This window comes from Mustela lutreola, chromosome 11, assembly GCF_030435805.1.
Source record: "Mustela lutreola isolate mMusLut2 chromosome 11, mMusLut2.pri, whole genome shotgun sequence".
NCBI lineage: Eukaryota > Metazoa > Chordata > Mammalia > Carnivora > Mustelidae > Mustela > Mustela lutreola.
In genome coordinates this window covers 53,027,575-53,054,060 of record NC_081300.1, presented here as the reverse complement: position 1 = coordinate 53,054,060, position 26,486 = coordinate 53,027,575, and the positions used below count along the sequence as shown (strand labels likewise).

Genomic DNA, 26,486 nt, shown 5'->3' with positions numbered 1-26,486 from the left:
GGGCCATAGAGTGTCCAACCCGACTATATAACTCGGCCCTTGTAACTTGACACCAGTCATAGTCAGTGCATAATGAATGGGCAGGGTTGTGTGCCAATAAAACTTCATCTAGAAATACAGATGGCAAGCTGGATTTAGTCTGTAACCTGCAGTTTGCTGACCCCTCATGTAGAGATACATGCTATAGATTTCATTAAAAAGATCAGTTTACTCTGGAGCAGTCAGAGGGAGCTTTATAGTTGCTGAGTTCAGCCTGGCAGGAAGATTTGAGACAGATGTATAAGACCCTACATGACCTGGCCCTGCACCCCTGGCCTCCTTGTATCACTTTCCCCTTGCTGGGTACTCTCCAGTCATTCTGGCATTTTCACTCACACGCTTATTCTGTTTTTGTTTTTGTTTTTGTTTTCTTAGATTTTATTTATTTATTTGACAAACAGAGATCGCAAGTAGGGCAGAGAGGCAGGCAGAGAGAGGTGGGGGAAAGCAGGCTCCCTGCTGAGCAGAGAGCCTGATAGGGGATGGGGGCTGGATCCCAGGATCCTGAGATCATGACCTGAGCCGAAGGCAGAGGCTTTAACCCACTGAGCCACCCAGGACCCCTCCCAAGCTTAGTCTTATTCTAGAGACTCTGCACTGGCTGATCCTTTTGCCTGGGAGCTCTTCCCAGCTCTCCTCCAGGCTGGCTCCTTTGGTCAACAGATCTCCTCAGGAATATTATCGCTTTCCTAGTGGCTTTTCCAGGAACAGGCTAAAGGAGTCCCCTTTCAGCCACATTGTTACATTAGCCCATCTTATTTTCCTAGTTCCATTTATGCTGAAATTATCTTGTTCATTGATTTGCATGCTTGACTATTATCTGTCTCTTCCTGCACTGCTTCTAGAATGTTTGCTCCACAGCATGAGATCCATGTTTGTACTGTTCACTGCCATATATTCCTGGCACCCACTCCATGACTGGAAAAGAAACAAGCAAAAAATACTTGCAGATGTGAGGGAAGAAGGAGAGAGGCAAAGAGAGATGCATAAGGAGACTGAGAAAATGCAAGCATGTCCCACTGGATCATATTTCATTATCTCCTGTTCTGTAACTGAATAGACTACAGCTGTGATTAGAATGACCCATCATTCTGTGTCCATGCACTCTTTCAATTAAGAAAACATCCTCATCCTGTAAATAGAGGGCGCTAGCTCTTGGTTATGGTCATTCTTTGGTCAGAAGCAAGCCTTCCGTAATTCTGAACTATGACATGTAGTCTAAGTTATAGACTGGTTATTCCTGAAATAGAAAAATGCACTCTAGTCATCATTTTGTTTGATCAAAAATAAAGCTATTGGAATTTAATGCTTAAACATATGCATTAAAAAGCAAATAATCCTTTTTTCTCTAATTCATAACCACTGTTAAATCTAACACTTATTACATTGATTTTATTATTGTTTCTTTAAAAATTTTGCGTCCAACCACCTCCAGGGTTGGTGCAGACAAGCAGGACATCTGGCTGGCCTACGACCAACAAGTATCTATTTGCACCAGCTTCCTCTCCTTAATAAGACTTCTATTCCCTCAAACTCCCAGGACCAGTAATACTGAAGACTTTCTCAGACAGCCATAAGGTTAATTGTTTCTTTGGATTTCCCCAAATTTTCTTCTTTCAGTGCAACTGGGGCAGATAGACACATCAACTTTTGACTAGATCACAATAGTAGCTGTGCCCCATGATTTTCTGCTCTTTCCAATTAAAAGGCAGTAACATTTCACACTCAGGCCCCTTACAAATTGGCGTGCCTTCTTAGAAAACTATGCACCTGGTCACTGTCTCCCCTTTTGCTTTAGAGTTTAAAAGGGTCAGAATAAAAATTTTGGCTCAGTCATAGGAACTTCAGAGACACTATTTTTCTTCTCCAAGATCTTGATTTTCTGTTTCTTTATATTTTTCCTAGAACTGATTTCTGTATTATTGTATAGGTAATCTTGTTGTAGGCTACCTTTAGGTGTATGAATAATGCATTAATTTTTAAATCCCATTCCATACAACTTCTTAGCTTCTATCATTTGAAAACAGTTTCATTGAGAGGTATTCAGATTAAATACTTTACAGTTGGTTCCCTTAGCAACAGTTGCAACCCATTGTTAGTGCAAGCCCAAGTTCCTACCATAAACTAACTTTGGGAAAAACATCCAAACAGAAATTTGCTATGTTTCATTTCATAATTGATATGACCTCATACAAGTTTGTCCTTAGTCTCTGACATATTCCAGAGACCAATGTTTATTTATGAACTGTGAATCAGTACCAAGAAATGGCCAAGTGCTACGTGCATCATCTGTGACCCTCAGCTGTACCAACGTAATTTATAAAATGTAATTGCTAAGCCAATAATGAGGTTCTGAACATGATCATATTTTTCAGTGAGTCACCTTCCAACTGAAGGAAAACAAGGCTGTTCTAAACATCTATGATTTCACTAAGAATCTTCCTTGTTGCTATAGTGATTTTTTGATGCTTTTTAGCTAAAAAAGTAAAAACTCTGCATTGTTATTACCATGATCAACAAACAGCAAATGGATCAGATGTAATGGATTACAAGGTGGCATGGGACTATGGCTCTTTGGTTCTATAGGTACCCCAGATCATAGCCCAGAAAGAGAGAAATAGTATCACATAGTGGTCAAGAGAACCAGGTTAGAACTCTGTACCTTCGCAGCTGAGATTTATGTGTCCCCATATGGGGCTTGACCTCATGACCCTGAGATCATGACCTGAGTCAAAATCAAGAGTTGGATGCTTAACCGATGCTGAGCCACCCACCAACCCCTTTATTCTGTTTTTAGGGAAACATCTATTCTCACTTTCTGGAATCTATAACATTTAGGAACCTGTGTCCCATATGTGTATGTGTCATTGTGAACGATTTTATGAATGCTTCTGAGTTAAAAATTCATATATTATTAATCATAAAATTTAGGTTAAGTAAATTCTAACCTTTGGAGCCAAACCAAAATGCTTTGAATGCCAGTGCCATTATGTGTTCTTTTATTAGTTGTGTGTTCTTTGGCAAATTCTTTAAGTTCTCTGAGTTCTTGTTCCTTATCTGAGAAATACAGAGAAAAATTATGCAGAGTTGTTACGTTGATAAAAAAAAAAAAAAAAAAAAAAAAAAGATCCTGTAAGCAAATCCCTTCGCATAGTTAAATGTTAATGATGAAAGAATGTATTATTTGCTGGATAATCACTAAGTAGTTAGCATCAGAATATTAAATACCTATTAACCTTCTCATTGAAAGTTGGACAGTTCCCGGGAGCCCTTCCTGGCTACTCCTTCCCCATCACCATTACTGATAACTCCTACTTCTAGTCTCTCTTTGGTGCATGTTCATTTATGGCACCATTTCTTAAACTTCCTGACAGGTTGATTTGGAACTGTTCACAAATGTGTTTATGCTCTGTCTTCTCATTGCTGTTAAATCATATTAAGGACAAAACCCAGCCTTCTTTGTTTTTTGGTTTCTTTTTTTTTTAAGCCCTGTGCAGTGTTCTATGCACCGTGGACTGTTTGTTGCTTCTTAATGGATAAAAAGAGTGGTCATTATGCATTTCTTTTACTAAATGGAGGAGTTATGAAATCCTAGGTTGAGTCCATGTTGAAGTGGAAAATCTAAGTGGAACTGAAGAGAAAATCTTAAAGAAGCCCTCTATAGCATAGTGTAGTGTTCCGCTGAATTCAAAGGAAATGATTGTAGAAAAAGAAGGAGCAGTGTACTAAGAACATTATCTTATATGCTATCCCCCAAGTGGGGACTTAGAATAGGATCCAGCAAAGCAAGAGGAAAAGAACAATTCAGATAAGTAGCTGTAACAGGTAAGTAGAGAAACTCTTCAGGGGTGGGATGTGCGTGTGTGTGTGTGTATACAGAGGCAAGGAAAATTTAAATTAAGAAAAGGCCACTTGCTTTCATGAGATCACTGGAAACCTTTAAAGACTGCTTTAAGCAGATCTATGGAAGATGAATACAAATTAAGAGGGGTTTAGAAAGAATAGGTTATTGAGAAGTCCATGTACCTGGTTTAGGAAGAAGAGAGATTCTATACAAGACAGTACAGATGGAAGGTGTGAGGAGGATAAAAGTGAAAGATTCTTACATTTTAAATGACAGTTGACAACAAATAATTGAAAAGTTCAAATAAAACTGTTCTCCTTTCCAATGGTATTCTTATTCAAATTATCTCTTGAAATTCTTATTCTTATTAGCATGCAAAAAAATCAGAAGTAAATCAAAGCCAATGGTTTTAATTTTTCCTAATACACAGGATGTTTTAAAGATTAGGACATGGATTTTCAAGGATTAAAATGTTTTTAAACCAATTGCAGTAAAACACCGTTATTGAGAAATGAATCTTGAAGTTTTAGATAATTTATCTATATTACCCATATTCAGGGTCAACCAAAAAAAGAACAAAAGGAAAGGAAAGTATAAGATTTTATTAAAGATGAATTATCTGTTTTCTATGTGAACAGGTTCCTCAGGATGACTGGACAGGGTACACCCCTCGAGGTAAAGACGACGAAATTCCATGCCGAAGAATGCGGAGTGGCAGCTACATCAAGGCCATGGGGGATGAAGACAGTGGTGACTCTGACACAAGTCCCAAGCCTTCTCCCAAAGTTGCTGCACGAAGAGAAAGCTATCTCAAAGCTACTCAGCCATCCCTTACAGAACTTACCACACTCAAGTAAGTGTTTCTAATGCTCTACTTCCAGTGGTCCAGCTCCTTACTCTAGCACCTAGAAGCAGATGGTGTGACTCCTAGAGTAATCAGGGCAGAGTACAACCTACAGATGGAGCAGTGCTATGTACTGAATGGTCTATTGATTTTGACCTGGGGTCTGACATCTGTATCCAGTGCCTCAAAGACACGGGCATCCAGGTGCATTCTGCAGAAATCATAAACTGAACCCCAAAACCCAAGAAGAAGAGTTTGAAACAATCCAGAATGGCTTTTGAAATGAAGACTTCTGGTCAATGAAAAGATCCATGTCTTTCAACTCTCAGATGTTTCCTTAACCACTAAATTTTCAGGGCAACTCTTCCTTCTAAGACCCTTCAGTTTTTCAGATAATTGAGTAATATAATAGGGCAGATGATCTTGGAGAGACTTGTAGAAAGTGGCTATGCTTAAAAATTGAGTCATATGTGCAGGTTCTTGATACAGGTTTTTAATTTGGACACTAAATACATAGAATTTTTAAGACCTTGAAAATGATTTTTGGGGGGCTCCTGGCTGGCTCAGTCAGTGGAACATGTGACTTTTTTTTTTTAATATTTTATTTATTTATTTGACAGAGAGAGAAATCACAAGTAGGCAGAGAGGCTGTCAGAGAGAGAGAGAGGAAGAAGCAGGCTCCCTGCTGAGCAGAGAGTCCGATGTGGAACTCGATTCCAGGCCCCTGAGCTGAAGGCATAGTCTTTAACCCACTGATTCACCCAGGTGACCCAGTACATGTGACTCTTAATCTCAAGGTTATAAATCTGAACCTCACATTTGGTGTGGAGATTACTTAAAAATAAAATATTTTAAAAAATTATTTTTGGTTTTGAAAAATACAGTTATAAGTAGTCCTCACTTCCTTTGTGCTATTTGTAAATTGAAAACATCATTACAGAAGAAACTACTGAAATTGATTATTTTAAACAAGACCCGATTAAATTTTAATATTATGTATGGAGAGTAAATCAGAACCTTGGAATATATCAGGGCTTGGATCATCATTTGAAAAATAGGAGTAATTGGCATTTTTTAAAAAGTGCCTTTTCCCATATTTTGAGGGAATACATACTACCATTCATGCAGTCATATTATGCTATAAAATAAAATATGAAAAGACAAAATAAATAGAAAAAGGCCAAAGATATCAGGCTAAAGAAAATAAACTAGATTATTAACAGAGAACACTGAAAAACTATAATCTTTTACGATGAAAACATTTAAATAGCAAAATGCACTACATCTTAAATAAGTGGACAAAGGGAGTCCCCTCACAAATTTTTTTTTCAAGGTAGCAGTGGAATCTCTCCAGATCATTTCAGTAAAAAATTACTACCAATGGCATTAATGAACCAACCCAACAAAGTAGCTCTTCTTTCTTTCCTTCGGCTTCCAGTTGCCCTTTCTCTTTGTCTTGATTACTCAGGTATTGGTTTTCTAGGGCTGCATCCCCAAGTCCCGCAAACTGAGTGGCTTGAAACAACACACACTTGTAATGTCACAGTTCTGGAAGCTAGAAGTCTGACATCCAGGTATGAGCTGGGCCGTGATCCTTGAGAAACTTGGTAAGGACAACCCTTCCTGGCCTCTTCCCAGCTTCTGGTTGGGGCTGGCAATCGTTGGCATTCTTTGGCTTCCGGTTGCTGTACTTCAATTTCTGCCTCTGTCATCACATGGCCTTCTCCCTTCTGGGTCTTCCCACAGCTGTCTTAGGACACCACTCATATTGGATTAGAACCCTCCCTAATGACCTCATCTTAACTTGATTAAATCAGCAAACCCCAAGTAAGGTCATGTTCACAGATACTAGGAGTTAGGACTTTGATCTTTGTGGGGAATGTAAGTCAACCCATAACACTGCCACACAAGGTCAAAGTAGATCAAGGATATGAGAAATAGAAATAGGTTTTTGTTGTACTTTGGCACACTTCACAGAGGCTCAGAAAATTAAATATATATCCAGTCTGAAAAAAAATTTTTTTTTTAAAAACTGGATTTGTAATAAAGGCAGTCTGCCAAGGTGGTTTAAAATCAGGGTGGCCAAGGATAACTTCTGGCAAACATCATCTATGGACTTTAAAATATCTCTCCACTAGAGACAATAATAGGCAGACACAGCCATGGTGTTAATTAACATCCTCCAGAAGAAGCAAAAGAGGGAATGCTTTGGGCAAGAAAGTCATTTAGACCTTCAAGAGCTCAGTTCCTCAACAAGCAGTGGGACTCTGCAACCTTCAGAGTCCCTTCTGCCACTTTTGTATCCTGTTAGTTGATCTATCAAGATGCATTTGTCACATCAGCTGAATGACATGTTAGGTCTCAGGTGTGAGACACAGGGATTGCGGCTGCTCACCGTAATACCCAGGAGCGAGGAGCACAGAAAGGAGTGGAGCTCTGACGATGCTGAGGACTGGGGTAGGTGCAGAAGTCACCTCTCACAATTATGCCTTGGGCTACTCCCCTCACAGCTTCAGGCCTGGAGGTGATCTGCTCTGAAGTCATTAGAACTCTTTCCTTTTCATGTTGCTTCCTATATAGTATCATCTTCCTTTCAAGCCCAGGCCCTATTTTTACAATCATCATATATTTCTTTGCTCCAAAGTTTTAAGAGCAGCAGTTTTTTTTTTTTTTTTTTTAAGATTTTATTTATTTATCGGGGGGGGGGGGTGAGAGCGAGCACAGGCAGACAGAATGGCAGGCAGAGGCAGAGGGAGAAGCAGGCTCCCTGCCGAGCAAGGAGCCCGATGTGGGACTCGATCCCAGGACGCTGGGATCATGACCTGAGCCGAAGGCAGCTGCTTAACCAACTGAGCCACCCAGGCGTCCCAAGAGCAGCAGTTTTTAAAAGTTTTAAGAAAAAGACAAACACAGATAGTCGCCAAGCTGTTGGTAGAGAAGGCCAGCTACTTCAGATACTGAAAACAGTCATAGAGCTGAGTTGAGTTAGTGACTATTTTCTTCCTCCAAACCTACGGAAATTCAAAATGGCAACCACTTTACTGGGGGATCCCTATAAATTGAGAAACTTTTTTTCTTATTCGAGAAGGAATTTCACCAAACCATCTCTATTCTTTAGCAAATAAGACCACATCTGACCGTCATTCAAATATACCTTTATTTTCTCAGCTACCATCCTATTCCCCAGGCTTACTTCCCATAGTTTTGTTTGTCTCCATTTATTCCTCCTTGACCTGGTTTAGGGATTCCATTCCTCTCTACAGTCTACCTATTACGCTTCCATCACACTCAACTACAGATGATTCCTAGTGAGTTCTAGTTTAATGGTATTTAAGGAGGCACGTAAGAAGACAAGGGAAATATACTACGGAGGCAAAAAATTCAAACAATGACATGACTTATAATCACTGCTGTCTTTTGTTCCTTAATGATGTTTTGACTCAAGACCATTATTTCTCTAGAAGTTTGAAGCATTCAGTCCCTCATGAGAAAAAAAGAAAGATCCCATATCCTGGAATTCTAGTTCCCCAAAAAAGAAAACTATATTTTTGTTCTTACTTCTTTGACATTTAAGTCAATTTTTTTTCCTCCTTCCTCCTCAGCAATTCACAGCTTTAGGGATGAATCATAGCCATGAACTAAGATAACTAAAATTAGCCAAGTGAGATTGGGGCAACATTTTGTTTGAGGTTTTCAACTCCTATCTTCTGTCAGAAATGCTGGAGAGAAAGCACTCCTGTTCTTTCTTACATTGTTTTTCTCTTTTCTATTTTTATAAAGGCATCTTGAGGGTTTATTTACATCACCTACGTCATTTATTTATTACGTCCTAAGGTCAAACATTCTAGAGTCAGGAGCAGGCTTCAGACAGTGAACTCCATCTTTGGGCCACAAAATTTCTGTAGCTACTCACTGAGAACCATTATATCTTTCATTTCCTTGTTTCCCTTCACAGCTGGTAACCAATCCTTTCACCCACCACTAGCTTTGCTTTCTTCCTTTGGTATTAACCAACAATGAACTTGAAATGAATTATCACTCAAGAATATTAGTATTTTCAAATAATAACTCCTAGATGCTTAATAGTAAATTCTCAGGCAAGTCAAGGGGAGATTTGGGGGCCAGAATTCCCCTAAACCTCTCCATACCTTGACTCTGATGAATTTACGTCTTAGTTGGATTTGTTATGGTTTGCTATTTATTCTAGCATTGAGACTACCGCCTGCAACTCTGATTAGCTAAAACCATGTCTAAATCCCATCTTGGACTTTTCCCTCCCAATATTCTGCAGAAAGCTCTTTTTAAAAAGTGAGCTGGCATTTAAAAGATTCTAAAGTTAATTTCAACTATCCATTAATCCTAGGCAAATAACACTTTAAAATTTCTTCATACATCTTTATCTCTTCATCCAAGTACTAAGAAAAACCTCCTCCTGGAAGAAATAGTCTCTAACATTATAGACTTTGAAAGGTCTCTGGAATTGGCAAGGAGGGCCCCAGGTTTCTATGGACGTTTGGCTTTGGGGGTGACAAGTTAGACGGAGCTCTAGCAATTTGATAAACTACCTAACAAAAGGTTTCAAGAAGGTTCACATTCAGTCCTTAATGTCTTGAAGGTAGATAGTTTTCTGTTTTCTGGATGGCTAATCCTCTTAATCTTCGTTCTTTTCCTGATCCTGAACACTTTTTTCTTTTTCTTTTTTTTTTCTTAACATAAATTGTGGAATAGTGAATAGATGTGTGACGTTGGCAACTGGCTTAATGTCTCTCAGCCCTACACCCAACCCACACCTAAACTAAATGAGAGGCTCAGGGTCTTAGCATGGATGGTACCACTGAGACAACTCCCATCATAAAACCCCTCACACTAACCCCCAACTTCTAGGCCTGTGGCAGACAGCATCAGCCAATCCTTGCATTAATTAAGGATGCCAGTGCCCTTCCCACTGAACACAGATCTGGTTTCAGAACGCTTCTCAACACAATTCTCTAGCCCTCCCTTCTCACTGACTGGCCATGCCACCGGGTACTGTCTCCCATCCACGTGGTCTCTGAGAGAACTTGCAGCACTACGGTATGCCATTGTAAGAATGAGGCACAGAAGATCTGGGAGTTCGCAGTGTAAAGACAAAAGGAGCGATATTGGTAAATAAAATAACTTGAGAAGAGAGAGATGGGGTATTCTCCTACAACTTTAAGTCTGGAAATTTAAGAATGAATCCATTTTTTATCAGGAACCCAAAACACGCTTCTTGATAGAATCTCTGTTTTTGGTTATCTGTGTATAAACTTCTTGTTCCCTTTTTTCTCTCTAGACACGTTGTGTCCTCTGCCGGTTCCTCACATTCCACAGGCTCCTCCTGCCCACCTATAGTTCCTCAGTTCCTTCTCTCCCCAGAAAAAGGGGAACTGGGATATATGAACATGAGAACATTGACATCTTTTTCCTAAGAATATAAACCATGTTTAAGAACACGCCCATATAGATCATCCCATCTTTGTCCTAAGTGGTATGAAATGTCTCTATTTTCCTTTGTTGTCATTTTCCCCAAATGCTTTGACACTCCTCTCCTACCTGACCCTCTGTATAATTTTACATAGAACAGCAGACGCTCTTTACAGTGGAAGAAAGAACAGAATAACACAACCTGACACCACAATATTGTGACTATAGTTCAGCGACATAAGCTCAAGATAGGCTCCCATCCCTTCCCCACCACAGTACTTTCTTCTATTACATTCTGTCTTCACAACTCCCCACCCCCAGCTTCCAAAATGGAAAGAAATGGAAAACATTTAAAACTAAAACTCATTCACTTGCTCATAGAGAAATTATCTAAATATGTTTCAACCCCTTGCTAGAAATAAGCCTCATTGAAAAACAAAACAAACAGTAACTGGTATAAGAAATTGCCAGTTATATTCAGCTCAGATCACCATTCCCAGCTTAAGAAAAACCAATTCCTCTTTGGGGTATGAATGCCCTCCTCCAAATGAGATGGGCGTGTGTGAGCTCTGTAGTCTGTACCATATCCTGGTTTCTTGTGATATAATCTTAAGAAAAGCCTCTTTGGGAAGGAAACTTGCATAGATTGGCCTGTCCCTACAAGGATCATGACACCGGAGGAAAGAACTTGTGTCTTTTGTCTCTGTGAGGGAGGTGAAAGAATGAAGAGAAATTCTGACACATTTTAGAGAAAGGAAGATTTTAAAACACTGAAGAGAGATTTAAGTTTTAATGTTCTAAATGCCTGAGTGCTAAGGGCTCTACATTCCTTTTTTTTTCTTTTTTTTTTAATCACCATAACTCTAAAAATGAAAATTTCCCTGCTTTACAAATGAAGAATCTACATCTCAGGGAGATTAAATAGCTTGTCCAAGGTTATATGTCAACTAACCATCAAAGGTAAGATTGGAGGCCAGGCATTGAAAGCAGAAAGGATAAGAAGCTGAAACATGGCATGATCGGTTTCCCCAGACCACAGAGAGGAGGTACATCAGAGGGCTCAGCACAGAGGAGAAAAGGAAGGTCTCCCGGATATGGACACTTGCCAAGTGGCACCCAGGAAAAGAGCTGAGAAAGCAGATTAGATGGGGGGGGGGGGGCAGGGCGTGGTGTCAGAGGCTTCAGTGAGGTACATCCTGGCCCTGAAGGTCCTGCAGGCTCACAGGCAGCCCAAACACCAAGGACTTTGAAAACATTTTGATCTGGGCTTGCCCTGGGGTGAAAGAAGGAAGGACCAAAAGACCAATGGATCAGAGATAAAGGAGGCATTGGCTGATGGAAGTTACAGGGAGAAGTGATAGGCTCTTAGAAGCCTGGGTCCAGCTCCTTCTGGACTATGGGACTATGTAATAACAAACCTTGTCCCTATATCTGTTCCATGGCTGTATGGTATATAACCTGAACTATCTTCTCAGGACCCAGCAACTCCCCAAAGACTGGAGAAATGTGAGCAGGGGAAAACCCCCAAAGAAAGTTCTGGAAATGAAGACTCCCCAGTCCCCTCAGGTGATACTGATCAAAAATGCTACCCACTGGCCTGCCAGGAAGACTTGTGTTTGCAGGAAGCTTTAAAATAACTTTATGTTGCCTATCTACTGGCTCCCATCCCTTCAATTTAATATCTACATTCACTATTAAAGTGCAGATAACCAGGTAACAGAGAACACCCTGATTGTAATCAGAAATGGTATTCATGTAAACACTCACTCATTTATTCAATACCTTTAATACTGAAGTACTGTGGAAGACATTTGTACTTGGTTTCAGTAAATTTATTAAATGATTTGTTAAAATCTGGTTTCCACAGTCAAGTGGAAAATAGAGCTATAGATATGTTTTTATATAGACAGATTTTATTTTTATATCTGTATTTTCTATAAATAGATTTTATATAGGCATATATTTATACATCAACATATTATATTTCCACATATTTATATAGAAATACATATATTTTTAGAGATATAAATATACCCTAAAAGATACTCTAGAGTATAGAGGTGTGCTTTAAAATTTAAGAATGGTGGAAGAAGGCACTACATAGAAGAAATAAACTTAAAATTCAGAGGGTGAAGCTATTAAAGTTTATTATTTTATCCAGAATTTTTTTCTGGTCAGAAAAAATCCACTTTACTTTCTATGGAGACAGTGTTTTCTTTTCCTTTTTTTTTTTTTTTTCACTGTAAATTACTATTGTCAGCATAGTCCATGTTACTAGTTTTGTTTTCATTTTGTATCATTAAAGCAATCCTCCTCGTGCCCCTCAGGTGGTAGCACACTCTGAAGGAAAGAGAAAAGCTACTTTAAAGGAAGCCTAAGCAGACATATTAGGAGCTGCCTCTAATCCTTCTTGAAGGCAGGCTGTGTATGAATCCTAAACAAATGTACCTTTACAGAAAACTCTTATAGCAAAACCACTGACATTCTTACATATAAATGAGAGGAAATGAGATAAAAACTACCACCCAAGGATTTAGATCAGCTGTAAGAAGAAACTTCTAATCACGAAGTTATTAAACATGAAATTAATTTGGGAATTTGGAGAGAAATTTTTCCAGGCACTTTTGAAAACAACCTGGATTGTGCCTCTGTGAGAGCTTTGATAATTCTGCTGGGTGACTTGGGTGGAGTTGAACAGAATCTCTGTGTGGGATTTTCCCGACCTATGGGATCTAAGATTTCAGCTGAAGACCAGCGCCACGTCTTCTTATCATGTACATTCATCCTGCATTTTTAAGTGAAACATGCAGGAAGATGAGATTTCTAGGCACCCATTAATCCCTGAGAATATCACTGCTCTTCCTGATTCTTCCCCTCTATCACCCGAATTACCATTTTCCTAAATTCAGTCTTAAAACACTTCAGCTCAAACTCTCACCTCTTCAGGTTTTAGGGCTTCACGCCTCATTTGAATGATGAAAAGGACCAATCTCTCTTGCTGTGACCAACCCGTCTCTGTAATAACTCCTTCCATAGACTTTCTACCTGGTTACTGAGACATCATCTCTGACTCTGACTGTGTCTCTGAACATAGTCCCCAACAGCATTCAGTGTCCCAGTAAGACTCCATTCTTGCTGGAGGTCTTCTTTTCTGCTGTTCCCTTACACATAAAACTGAGCTACTAATTGATCTTAGGATCTACTGTGATGGCTTCAGACCCATGCTGGTCAGGATAGGTTAGATTACACTAGGAGTGAAACACAGCTCCTAAATCACAGAGGCTTCCAACAACAAAAATGTATTTCTTGCTCATGCTACATGTCCATCTTGGGTCAATGGGGAGCTCTGGTCACTGATCAGTCAGGGACCAAGTTTGGAAAGATTTCCAAAGTCATAAAGGCAGGACAAGAGCACAGCATCTTAATGCTGCCATCCTCAAGTGAGAAAAATCACCTTCATTCCCATTTCACAGGCAAAAGCTAGTGGCATGGTGATGTCTATTTTCAAAGAGGGCAGAGAAGGCAATCTTACCATGTGCCCAGAACACGGACACATGAAACAGTATTTGACAAGCAGCACTAATGACTACTGAAGTCTACACTTCTGAGACCAAATATTTGGCTCTCTCCTTCTCCTGCAGACAAATTATATTCTTGCCCCATCACCACCATCAAAGGGAGAAAAACCAAATCCCAGTCCTATCCTGAACCTCAAAATTTATGATCTGTGGGTGATGAATGATAATCTGTAGAGCAGAGAATAATACATAGTCATATCTACATCTGGTTCAGATGTAGCTCCTTTACACCTGGAGATTATCAGACTCTAACATAAAATGACTTGCCCCCTACATACCCATTTACCATGATGGAACAAGGACAAAACATCCACAATAAGGACTTCCATCCAAAAAGAAGATGATGGAGGACAACAGTAGTCATTGGTCCATAGCAATTCTGCAATACCATTAGAGAAGATGTTTCTTGATTGGGCTACAATTCTGCTCCCTAGGAGCAACTTCCTTACACTGTTCTGTCTCCTAGCTCCCTGCTCTGGAAAAGTCTTCAATTTCTATTATTCTCCTTGACCATAGCCAAAGTACACATCTGGAAATGTGTGCTTTGGACCCCAGGAGACATTTTAGGACTCCCTTTGTTACTCCACCTTCTAATGTAGCCTTTTGGTTCTTCTAGCTGTATGGCTCTCTCACAACTGTAGCTTCTTACCTATGAATTCTGATGAGTTCCCTTTAAAAGTCAGCACACTTATAGAACCCTCCCAGATACAATGATCGTCTTTGCTTTATTTGTTTACCCTCCCACCCCCATACCTCTAAGATACTCATCAACTTATTAGCTGCTTCCCTCTGAATCATTTCGTCTAATCAAGGTATTTATCTAATTGCATCTTCATTCTAAATTATCTGACTCCATTCAGATAATCTATTTGAACGATAGTGTGAGATAGTCACATCCTTGACTTGAACCTTGCCACCAGCACTAGTTTTCATCATACCTTCATCACTCAAAGCACATCCTTGGGTTTACCTTTTACAAACTGGGTTGAAATCAGTTGCTTCTTCCAAATCCTTCAAGTCTTCAAATGTCTAGCCTCCCCTTACTCCCCTTCCTTGCTATTTACCATCTAACCATTTTTTTCTGAATTATTTCAAACTGTATAATACCTTGTTGAAGGCTGTCAACAGCAACCAACACATGCCATTAACATTGTGTTTTGCAACTACCTCCCCTACAGTTATCAGTTCGCTTATTACATCATCTACCTTCCGAGTTGTTGAGAGTAACAGTTTACCAAATGATTCACCACTGCATAACCTAGATCAGTATGTTTCCAGCCTCTAATAATTGCCTTGCTATTTGCTACCAATTTCTGAAGCTATACCCATATATTTTAGGGTATTTTGTGGTTGTTATTCCATGAGTACCCCATTTCTGGTACTAATTTATGTACTAGTTAGGCTAGACGAGGTTACGCTCTGTTGATCCACAACCCCCAAATCTCAAGAGTTTATTCCTTGCTCACAATATGTGTCCACTGTGAATTGTCAGGAGACTCTGATCGTTGCAGTCACTCAGACACCCAGAAAGACAGACAGTATATCTCAACAGGTGTGTCCATGATCACCAAATCAGAAAAAGGGAATGTGGAGAATTGAGCACTGTTTCCTGGAAATGATGCATGTCATTTCCTCACGTTGCTCACATTTCATTACTAAAACCATCCACATGACCACACTAATTTCAGAGAGACAGAGAAGTGCAATACTACTATGTGCCCAGAAAATGGAGAGCTGGGTATATTTGGTGAAGAGCAGTAATGGTATCTCATGGTCTTTGCTTACACGGTTGTCCACCCTATCCCCCAGGAAAGCCATCTCCTCTTCATGTGTTCATTCAATTGAAACTAACTACCACATACAGCTAGAGTGCAGGCTCTGAGAGGAGATTACCTAGGCTCCAAATCATAGCTCTGTTGCCCCTAGATGTGCTACTGTCGGAAAAACCATTTAACCATTCTGTGCCTCAAGAGTAGGAGAAAATCTCTGCATTCTTTTCCATCTTCCTCTCAAATGTAACCTCTCCCTGTTGGCTAGTATTTCTTCCTCCTAAGAATTCCCTACGCACTGTCTTCAAACATTTCTCAAGGTAGCTGTAGCTTTCTTACATATGCTTCTATTTTCTCTGTCCCCACATCAAATGCTGTCTGAAGTAGTGTTTGCAAAGCACCAGGCAGAGGGTCAACCCCAAGGAGTCTAGATGAATGTGAACTTACTACTAAACAATCCCTATATACCTCGGGTGGCTTAAAAAACAGCTTCGCGGAGTAGCTCTAACCCATAGTTGTTGAGTTGAACTTCCATCTAATATCTGCCCGCCACTGTTTGGCTGTGTCTGTGCTTGCTCAGACTCTTTACCCTCCCCGTGCTTCTGAATCTGTGGTTTTCTGCAAAGCTCCCTGTTCCTTCTCAACCCTTCTTAGCATCACCAGCCCACCTGGAGGCTGGGAGCTCAGTCTGGCAGGTACACATTAGCATGTTAAAAATATCTATGCAGCCAGCCCGAGTATTGTCATCCCCTCTGCCCATTAGCATATTTCTGTTAGTTCATCTGGGGAATCCCTGTTCATTCGAGTTCTCTTAGGAGGAGGGGAGAGGCCCAAGACCAACATTAACTAGTCCTTTTAGAGTTCGAGAAGGATTCTCTGCATTGATCACATTAACTGCTTAGCTTTCTTTCAAGTTGATTTGCTACTCAAATAAACCACTGAGGAAGAAATAGATTTGATCATCTATCCTGATAACAAGTAATAGTTTAATTTTCTTTCAAGCCTACTTTTCAAGCTAAAATTACACATCATAATTTAACAAGTGTTTTCAGTCTATTTCATTTGATCCTCCCAATGGTCGCAGAAGGAATTTAGAATTGATTTTTACTAACACTTAACCAATAAACCAAGGGCTCCACATGATTATGAGCCTCGGGAGGTAGAGCCCAGCTTGGTCTTGGGTCTTAGGCTCCAGCCATCTGCTTTCCACTCTAACTTTCATCCTTCCACTGCCTCGTGGAGCTCTGGGAACTTTTTCCAAGTAAGACTATCTTCACCATCTGGACATTGTTCCGAGCTTCCAGCTCAGAAACTTCTTTTAGTTCTTTGGACCACTTCTCTTTCCCAGAAGAAGCAGAGCTGAGAGCTCTAGGCATAGATCCAGGTTACCACCTGCATATGAAGTTGCCACCACCTCAGTAGCATCATCCCTGGGCCAAATCTTAAGAAAAGTAGATGCTATACTGTGGGTTTGGGATCCTGAGGATACTGGGCTGATCCTAGAGCTCATGTCTGGAGAGCCTGAAATTAAATAGCCAAGAAAGAACCACTTTCTTGTATTGTTTCGCCTGCTTCCTTTCACCTAGCAAAGAAAGGTAATGTCAGGGTTTCGGAGTAGGAGAAGCTGAGAATTAAAGTAGCCAAACTAAAAGACCAAAAAGAAATAAAATAAAGTAACATAGAATAAAATAGCCACATTCTGCACCTATCATCATTGAAAGAAACCACTCGGCGATGTTGGCTGGTCCAGTCTGCCAGTGAGAGCCAGTGGTGTGCACCTCTCCTCAAATCCAACTCGCCCTTGTCACCCTGGTAACTGGCCATTGGCCATGATGGGACTGTTGACACCACAGAAATCAACAGACCCTACAAATCAGAGATTTTTTTTCCTTCCCAGAGAGCCAGTTTTTAAGCATTTACCTATATACCACTGCACAGTATCTTCATGTAACCATCCTTCAGGGAAAGGATAAAAGGCATCTTAAGAGCAAAACCCAGAGGAACCTCAGAGATCATTCCAACCCAGTTATATTACAAATGAGGAAGTAGAGGCCCAGAGAAGAGCAAGGACTTGCTTAAACTACTTGACAAATTTTAGGATCCAAGTCTTCTCACTTACAATTAAGAATTCTTTCCAGAGAAATCAAAGTTTTCGGGCTGCTACATTCCCTGAGGGAGACAAGAGAAAGATAAGGCTCTGCCTCCTCTACACATATATGTTTAAGTGCTACCAAAATGAATAAAACAATTTTGTATAATTATTTGTAAGTTTCAAAATAACATTATGCATGTTGTCTCAGACTAAAAGTTCTGTAATTGTTCAGAAAATAGAAAGTTGAGGTGCCTAGGTGACTTAGTCCTTAAGCATCTACCTTTGGCTCAGGTCATGATCCCAGAGTCCTGGGATCGAGCCCTGCATCGGGCTCTCTGCTTGGTGGGAAGCCTTGCTTCTCCCTCTCCCACTCCTCCTGCTTGTGTTCCCTCTCTCACCATCTCTCTCTGTCTCTCCCTGTCAAGTAAATAAATAAAATAATAGAAAGAAAGAAAGAAAGAAAGAAAGAAAGAAAGAAAGAAAGAAAGAAAGAAAGAAAGGAAGAAAGAAAGAAAGAAAGAATCCAGCCTGGAATTTAAATAATTACCCACAGATAAGAGACTGGGGAAAGAATGTGTCTGAATATAAAGGAAGCAAGCTGACTGACGCAGGATAAGGGGTATTTAAAACTGGGAAGCTATCTTAGGAGAGACAGTGAAGACTTCTACAAGCAAGATCCTTAAATTAGAGAACTCGTTTTGCTTGAATCCAGTTAGTGATAGAGAATCGTTGATGGCAGAGGAAGAAAATAATGTCAGTGTTGTTTTAGAACAATGGCCTACATGGCATGGAATTTTAAAAAGTCAATTACAGGAGAACTTTTCTCCCATCTAGATAATGTTCTATGTTATTTATATGGGGATCTACATCTGGAAGGATGTTTTCTAACATCTCAGTAATCATTCTCCCTGTGAAGAGACTTTATGGCTGATTTCACCCCCGTCTTTTGCTTTTCTCTCTTATTTGTTTTTCTTTTTGTTTCTTCCTTTCATTACTGTATAGCTAATTTGAACAACAAAAATCACCTCAAAGGATAATGGCTAACACCAACTAACAACAACACCAGTACATAAAGTAATTCTAATTCCTAATTCTAATTCCTCAAGACAGGAATTATTATCACCTTGAATTATACAATGAGGAAACTGAGACACAGGAGGTGAATGGATTTGCCAAAGGTCAGAGAGCTAGACATCCATAGTCAGGATTAAAATCCAGAGTCCACACCACTAACCACTATTCTACACTGCCTCTGGATGTCAGAGACACAGGCAGACAGTGTGAAATCAAGTAAATGAGCCCAAAGAAAGTTGCAGAGATCCAGGCATGAGGAAACCCTAGAAGTATAATACCAGAAAGGCCTGTTATGCAGAATTACACAGATAAAGATACTAAAAATCAAAAGCCAACCAAGAATGGGTCATTTCCCTTGTCATTTTCCCTTATATGTTGTGGTGATACTCTACACCACAACAGATTTTATGCCTACACACATCTCTTTTCTGTTTAGGAGTAATGAAAAGATTTCCATTTTTATTATTATAAAACTGCTCATAAGAATTTCAACAGCACCAATGAGTATTCTAATAATATGTAAAAGTCTTCCTTCCTCTCCATCCCTTTTTACTTCTTAGAGGTAAGAATTTTAACCAATTTTTGTGCATCCTTTTAGAAACATTCTAGGCAGACATTATATAAACATATGTCCATACTTTCTTGATATGCATGGTTCTGCAATTTGCCCTTTTTGCTTAAAATTATTTCTGAACCACTGTTTTATATACATGCATGTAGATTCGTTTTTTAAGAAATTCTTTTTGACAACTGCAAAGTATTCCATTGTATGGGTATACAATAACTTAGGCAACCACTTCCCTTTTTGTATGGAGAATAATTTTTTTAGTGTTTTTTTTTATTTTTATTTATTTTTTAAATTTCTTTTCAGTGTGCCAGAATTCATTGTTTATGCATCACACCCAGCATGCAGAATATTCTTTATGCAAAGCCAAAGAAGGCAGAAAGGCTTAGTCATAAGAAAAAGAGATATTTACAACATATCAAAATGATCATTAGATTCTATCTCTTGGGTAAGAGAGCAGGAATGAGTAAGAATTTTAAAGTAATTTCCATAAACATGAAGGCTTAGGATCTCAAAGCACTTGATCATTTGAAGAGAATGAAGATAAACAAAAAGCATGATGTAAAGTGAAATGTTCCCAGCCATCAAATCAAAGAATATAATCACAAAGGCTGCCTTTTCAATTCCTTGCAGGCAGGACTGGGTCCTAAGACTTTGCTACTCAGGAGGTGAAGATAAACAATTTACCACTGCAAAAACAATCCAGGGGGCCATTGTAAAAATAAGTTAATTTTTGTTTGTTTTTTGTTTTTGTGACTTACAGTCATGGTGGTATTTGATCAATAGCTAGAAATTTCCAGTTTATTTTCCTTTTTTAATATTTTGAGATCTGCTGAGCTGTTTAGAAAACAGATTAAAATCTTCTTATTCTTCTTTCTCAGGCTGTCTCACACACACACACACACACACACACACACACAAAAAAGCAATCATCTTCGGTAAAGGAAAGTCTTAGTATTAGCAGGAAGGAAAAGTGACCCTTGGGGAGAAAAAAATCTAGGTTTTCTCCTTTTGTTTTGATTTCTCAAAATAAGGTAAATCCATTAGATGCCTATGCTGCCTGACCCCCCTGGACCATCCTTGAGTTTATTTAAGTAGTTACTATGGCAACCACCCACGCTTTAAGTAGCTGAGCTGAGCATTGTGGAAAACAGCTTGGTGAGCCTGTCTGGCTCCCATGTTCATTTCCTGTACCCTGGTGGTAACTACATTAAATCTAAATGGCAATTTAAATACATTAATAATGGTTTTTGTTCTCCTTTATTATTCTTTAAAGATGTATTTATTTATTTGAGAGAGAGCGGGGGGAGGGGCAGAGGAAAAGGGAGAGGGAGATAAGCAGACTCCCCAAGGAGCACAGAGCCCAACTTGGGGGGAGAAGAGGGGGAGGCACTTGATCTCATCAACCTATGACTGACCGAGCTGCCCAGGCACCCCTGTTCTCCTTTATTCAAAGAAAAGAAACACACTACTTTTTAAATGACATGATAAAATAATGAAAATATAACATTGCCATTTGAGTCTGCTGGCCGCCCTCAACACTGTGAGAGATGGAATAATTTCAGGAACCAGAGGAAAGCAGTGAAGAAACCCCAGCAGGAACAGGTCGCTTGCCCACCACCCCTATGCCCCACCTCCTTCCCTTTGCCATCATCACAGTGCCCATTCCTCAAGCACCAACCAACCACATTAGACAGATCACAGAGCGCTGGTGCAGAGGCAGCCCAAAGTCATAGGAAAACGCATCCCTTGAGGCTCCTTTGTGGTTCAATCGGTTAAGCGTCTGCCTTCGGCTAAAGTTATGATCTCTGGGTTCTGGGATTGAGCCCTGCCTGGGGCTCAGTGGGGAGCCTGCTTCTCCCTCTCCCTCTGCTTCTCCCCCGCCTGGGCTCTCTTGTGCTCGCGCTCTCTCTCTCTCTCTCAAATAAATAAATAACATCTTTTTTAAAAAGAAAAGAAAAGGCAGCTCTGAGGACAGATCTGGACTTTACCGCTTCGCAATCTTAGACAAGTTACTTAACTTTTCAAGGCATAGCTTTTGTTGTTGTTGCTATGTGGGCTTTGGGGGGAGGGTTCTCATTTTTTAAATAGTTCTGATTTTTTATAACAGATATTATATTAATTTATAATATAATTATAATTTATAATATTATAAATAAATATTGTGAGAATTCAGTGAGCTAACAAATATTGAGCACCTCATCTGAGATGTTTTAGTCTGTAAGCATATCTTTAGTGTTTCCTATGCACAAGATACAAATTTTACTTAAAAATAAACAAACCTAGAAGAAAAAAGACAATTGGAAAACCATAAAAACGGATACATTTACACAGACTAGGTTACTCACACACATGCAATGGGCCAAGCCAATTATGTAGACCCCAGCCAGGCTCTGTGAGATTCTTCCTCCTTCCCAAGTCAGTCCTGGACTCTGTTTTTCTTCTATTTTGTATCTGCCCTTGGCCTTTGATCCCTGTAGGCACGTCCCTGGTCTTGGGCTCCAAATGGAAGATACTTCCCTGACTGACCTGAAGGCTCCCTGGCTGAAGGATCAATCTGCTTCTACCGAGCCCTCCCCATGTAGACTTTCATGGCTGAGAACATATATGCCTTCCCTAGAAATCCTCTCTCTGTCCTTTACCCACTTCTCACCAAGGCATCTCCTTTGTTGGAAGACTTCACTGGCAAAAGTAGCAGAGACTGATCTGTGGTTTGGTAACGTTAAGTGTTTGACTTACTGTTCTAAATGAGTACCTATGCCTATGTTTCCAGAAAATCTCTGTTTGAGGAGTAGGTCTTAGAGTGAATCAGATCCTTTGGCTTAGTACCTCATGATGCATTGATCCCTTGACTCACTTGACCAACCTGGGTAAAAGTTACCCCTCTGATATTGTACTGAACAACTTTTTTGACCCACCACCAAAAATGTTAAGAATATCCCGTTTCCATGCTCACTAGCCTTAAATATTTTTTTTAATCTTTCTTTCTTCTTTTATTGTTCATATTTTCATCCTCTGATCTATACTGTCAAGTAGATTCATTACCTGCTTCTGAGAACAGTAGTTAAAGAAATTGTGCTGTTGCGCCACTGGAAGAAGAAACTACTGAAAAATGCATTTTTTAATTATTAAAAATGAATTCTGGTGATTATTTTTACCAACAAGGCACCCGTGGCTAGAATTTGCTTGAACAGCATGATGAGAACACACCCACTCCCATCTTCAAGGTGACTTTAGCTCTTAGCTTAGTGGCTGAAAGCTTGTGACTAATTGGTCCATACCATGTTCATGGACCAAGCTCAGGTGACCAATTTTGGTCTTCTCCCAGGATCTCCTGGACAGATTGTCACTCAGTCATATTTTCTCTCTTCCAGGCTCCTCAAGAAAACACACTACTTAAATCCTTTCAGTGGAGTGCTGTAACTATTATAAATATTTTTCTTTTGCAATAACTATAAGAATATTTCATTTTTAGGTAGTTTCTACAGTTTTAAAAGTTTGTTATTTATGGTCTCATTTGATAATTAAAAAGCCTCCCTTCTCTGCAAAGAGAATCCACTCTGCAATCTTCTCTTTGCAGAGAATACATTCTTCTCTGCAAAGAGAATCCACTCTAAGAATCCATGATCACTTACAGGTCATGAACACAACTGTGACTTAGCTCAGGTCTTCTTACTCTTCAGCCAGAATATTTTCTAAAATATTCAATGCCAATGAGAAGCAAGTAAGGGACAGCATTTTTAGGAAGACAAAAGCATTGTTTCCTCCAAATCTTCACTATGAGTAAGTTCCCAAGATGACCTTGAGTCTAGAGTTCTAAGCTGTGCCTATCTTAATCACAAATTAACTTACCTCTCTCAATCTCTACCCCAGAACCCAGGATAGATGCAAAGGAAGGACATGAGTGGTCAACCTCAGGGAACATATTTGCCTGAGTTTGTTGGGGAAACCCAGCTGCAAGTGGCAATAGCCCAATAGTCCAGGAGTATTACCTCCTTAATCATGTTAAGCCTTTTATCACGAGATGAGGTCTCTCTATCCTTGACCTAGTCCCGTATCCCTGTGCATTCCACTCGTTCAGCCTCTTAGCATTGCTACATGCCTCAAGAGATCATATAAGGAAAGAATAATAAATTTGGTTGTAGGTTTGGATTAGTATATTCAAAGAGAACACGTGTGTTACATTGGAGTAATTTGCATTCAACAGGCCATGCAACTCTGAGAGGTATAAATAAGGATGAACATATTTTTTAAAGATATCTAAGTTTGCCCCCAGTAAGAAAATTCCTGTCTGTTTCAAGGGATTTGGGGATTTCTGAACTTCTCACGACATCCAGCTTCCCTGTCACTTAGGACACTCTGTAAGTGGCTCTGTGACCCTCCTGACCCAGGTCAGTTACACACATCCAGAGAGCATTAAGGGTGACAATTCAGAAATAAGTGTGTAACTCAAGAGGAATGAAGTTGGCTGAAGTTACTTCCTCCTTACCAATAAAGAAGTTTTCACTAGATCGTTCTACAGTCTCTACGATATTCTGTCTTCTTCAAGACACGTTATCCCATCACAAGGAATGGACAGGCCTCCCAGTGGGACCCAAAGAGACAGCAACTTTGCAGAAGTCAGCCATGGTGGGAGAGGAAACTAGTGACGCACTTTCTCTCCACCATATGTTATCAAATTAGCCAGATCCTGTGTGCTCAGAATTGGCAGAGCCTCCTCTGCTGCTGGATACATTGGACTGTAGCTCCCAGATATGCAGCTACCTTGATAATTAGGTAGCATCCCTGCCAACTTTTGCAATCTGCCCTCTAGGAGGCAGCCCGCCAAAGCATGCCTCTGTGGCCATGTGTGAGCCCATGTGGAGGCTCCCACCCCATTGTTCTAGGTGAGCCTTTCCTGCCCCACACAAAATCCGCAAGTGCAAGAAGCTCTCTTCACATTAGCAGATCCTTCCAACATAGTAGAAGTGCCAAATGGGGAACATCCTGGGTTGGTTACTCGTGGGCTCCTCTTCAGGCATCAATTCCCACTGCCATAGTCATGTTCAGTAAGGTATTAGAAGCATAGTTCTTAACAGAGAGTTCTGAAGTCAGAAAAAAAAAATACCAGGGCCTATAGCTGAGATGAGCTTCAGACATACATCACAATAATTGTCAACTACATGGAGTCTCTATCTATGTTATGGCCTGTCTTATTGTGGGTCCCTGAACTGCCTCCCATGCTGTCATGGTTAGAGAAGGATTAAAGGAGGAGCAGACAGAGGCGGGTATGAGGGCAAGCAGTAATAATAGACCACCTGGGACCTAGCCACTCACACCCACAGAGAAAGGATGAAATGTGTACAGTTGGGAGTGAAACACTCAAATGTGGGGGATGCCTTTGTCCATTTATTCATCTATTCAACAAATACTTAATACTTGCTGGATACCAGACACTCTCCTAGGTGCTGCAGATACTGCAGGAGGCAACACAGAAAGTAACCCACGGAGCTTGTATTCTAGCAGGGTAGACAAAAATAAGTAACATAGGTAAGTACAGGGCAGTTTAGGTAGGGATAAGTGCTAGGAAGGAAAAAAATAAGCAGGGGAGGTGCCTTTCAGACAGAGTGACCCTGGAAGGCCACACTAAGAAAAGATATTTGGGAGTAAGGTCTGCCACTGTCCAAGGGAGAAGGATTAAGGCAGGGGACAGTAGCTGCAAAGTCCCTGGTGTGTTTGAGGTACAGCACTGGGGCCTCTGTGGCCAGAGCATGGTGACAGGTCCCAAAGGGAAAAGAGCAAACTGATGACGGCCTGATGGCACTTTGGACTTTATTGAGGGAGATGGAGAGATATTAGAAGGCTTGCAGGAGAAGGGCCTTTTTAGAGAACTTCTCTGGCTGTGTGTGTGTTTTTTTGTTTGTTTTGAGAAGAAACTAAAGGGGACCAAGGCTAGAAACAGGGGAAAGTGATGGTAGTATACCAGAGGGGGGGCAGTCACTAGGGCTTGGATGGGTGGCAGCATCAGGAGACAGCGGACAGACGCTGCCTCTCTTCTGAAGGCAGAACCAGTGGGGATCAGATAGGGATCCAAAGAAAGAGCCAAGACAACGTTCTGGCCTTGGGGGTTGGGGCAAGGGTGAGAGGAGCAGATGTGGGAGAAAAGGATGGAAGGAGCTTCTTTCTGCCTAGTAAGTGTATAAAGCCAATCAGAAATTTAAAAAAAAAAAAAAAAAAAAAAACCATTTACCGACATCCTTGTTAAAGGCCTTGCACTTTGCCATGACTTAGGCCAGGGGAGATGATGAGGATGAGCAATGCCTCCCATTGGGTATCCCACTTGTAGTACCAGGGATTCCCCGAAGCCCACAAGGGGCATACAGAGCCAAAGACATCCCCACTGCTAGCAGAGAGTGGGGACAGTCCCCCAAAGAGGGAATTTTTTTAAAGATAGATAGATTTATTTATTTATTTATTTATTTGAGAGACTGTGTGTGTGCAGCAGGGAGGGGCAGAAGGAGAGAGAGAGAGAATCCTCAAGCAGACTCCTCGCTGAGTGAGAGCCTGATGCAGGGCTCGATCCCACAACCCCGAGATCATGACCTGACCGGAAACCAAGAGTCCAATGCTTAACTGACTATGCCACCCAGTTGCCCTTCCAAATAGGGTTTTAATGGGGTTTCCTTTATGCCTTTCTTCCATAAAACTGCCCACACAGTATATAAGAAAAACATAGCAACTTTTAAAAACATGAACCGATATTTAAGAAAATTATAAATGCTGTAATAATTTCTTCCAAAATAGTTCCTCATCCAAAATCACGGCTGTGCATCACCTTTTCTTGCTCTCATGGGAGGAGAGCAAGGTCAAGCTAACCCAAGGTCAAGCTAACCCAAGGTCAAGCTCCTCTACGAGGATGCTACCAGCTCAGCACTCCTAAGAGGACATATTCTGTTTGGGGCTGCTCAACATTAGAAATATCAAGCCAAAACCTTATTCTGCTTAGTCCAGTCCCCACAGAACATGACCTTGGAGAATAATTACCAACATATCTGAGAATCTGCCCATTTTTACCATGACCAACTTGGCCACACTTGTGAAACAGGCTGGAACCACCACCCCTCACCACACCCAGAGACCAGCAGGGATCAGAGAAGTTCCAAATGTGTCGAGCCAAGCCTGGGTCAGCTGGTCCTTCTGCAAGGCCATCTTGCTGACTAAACCACATTGTCTGTCTCAACCCGGTCCCCCAGAAAT

At 40.5% G+C, this 26,486-nt stretch overlaps 1 protein-coding gene and 1 long non-coding RNA gene across 18 annotated transcripts in view; one reads left to right on the top strand and one right to left on the bottom strand.

The window, feature by feature from the left end:
- The window catches only part of DLGAP1 (DLG associated protein 1), an 889,418-nt gene that overhangs the window by 627,980 nt on the left and 234,952 nt on the right, over window positions 1-26,486 (top strand). For all 17 annotated transcript variants that reach the window (XM_059140358.1, XM_059140356.1, XM_059140355.1 and 14 more), the window contains one exon: window positions 4,522-4,736. In XM_059140358.1, coding sequence (XP_058996341.1) covers window positions 4,522-4,736 — 215 coding nt within the window. The remainder of the gene's footprint in view (window positions 1-4,521; window positions 4,737-26,486) is intronic.
- LOC131811672 (uncharacterized) overlaps window positions 1-26,486 on the bottom strand; it is a 365,766-nt gene that overhangs the window by 226,717 nt on the left and 112,563 nt on the right. The gene's annotated exons all lie outside the window — the stretch shown is intronic.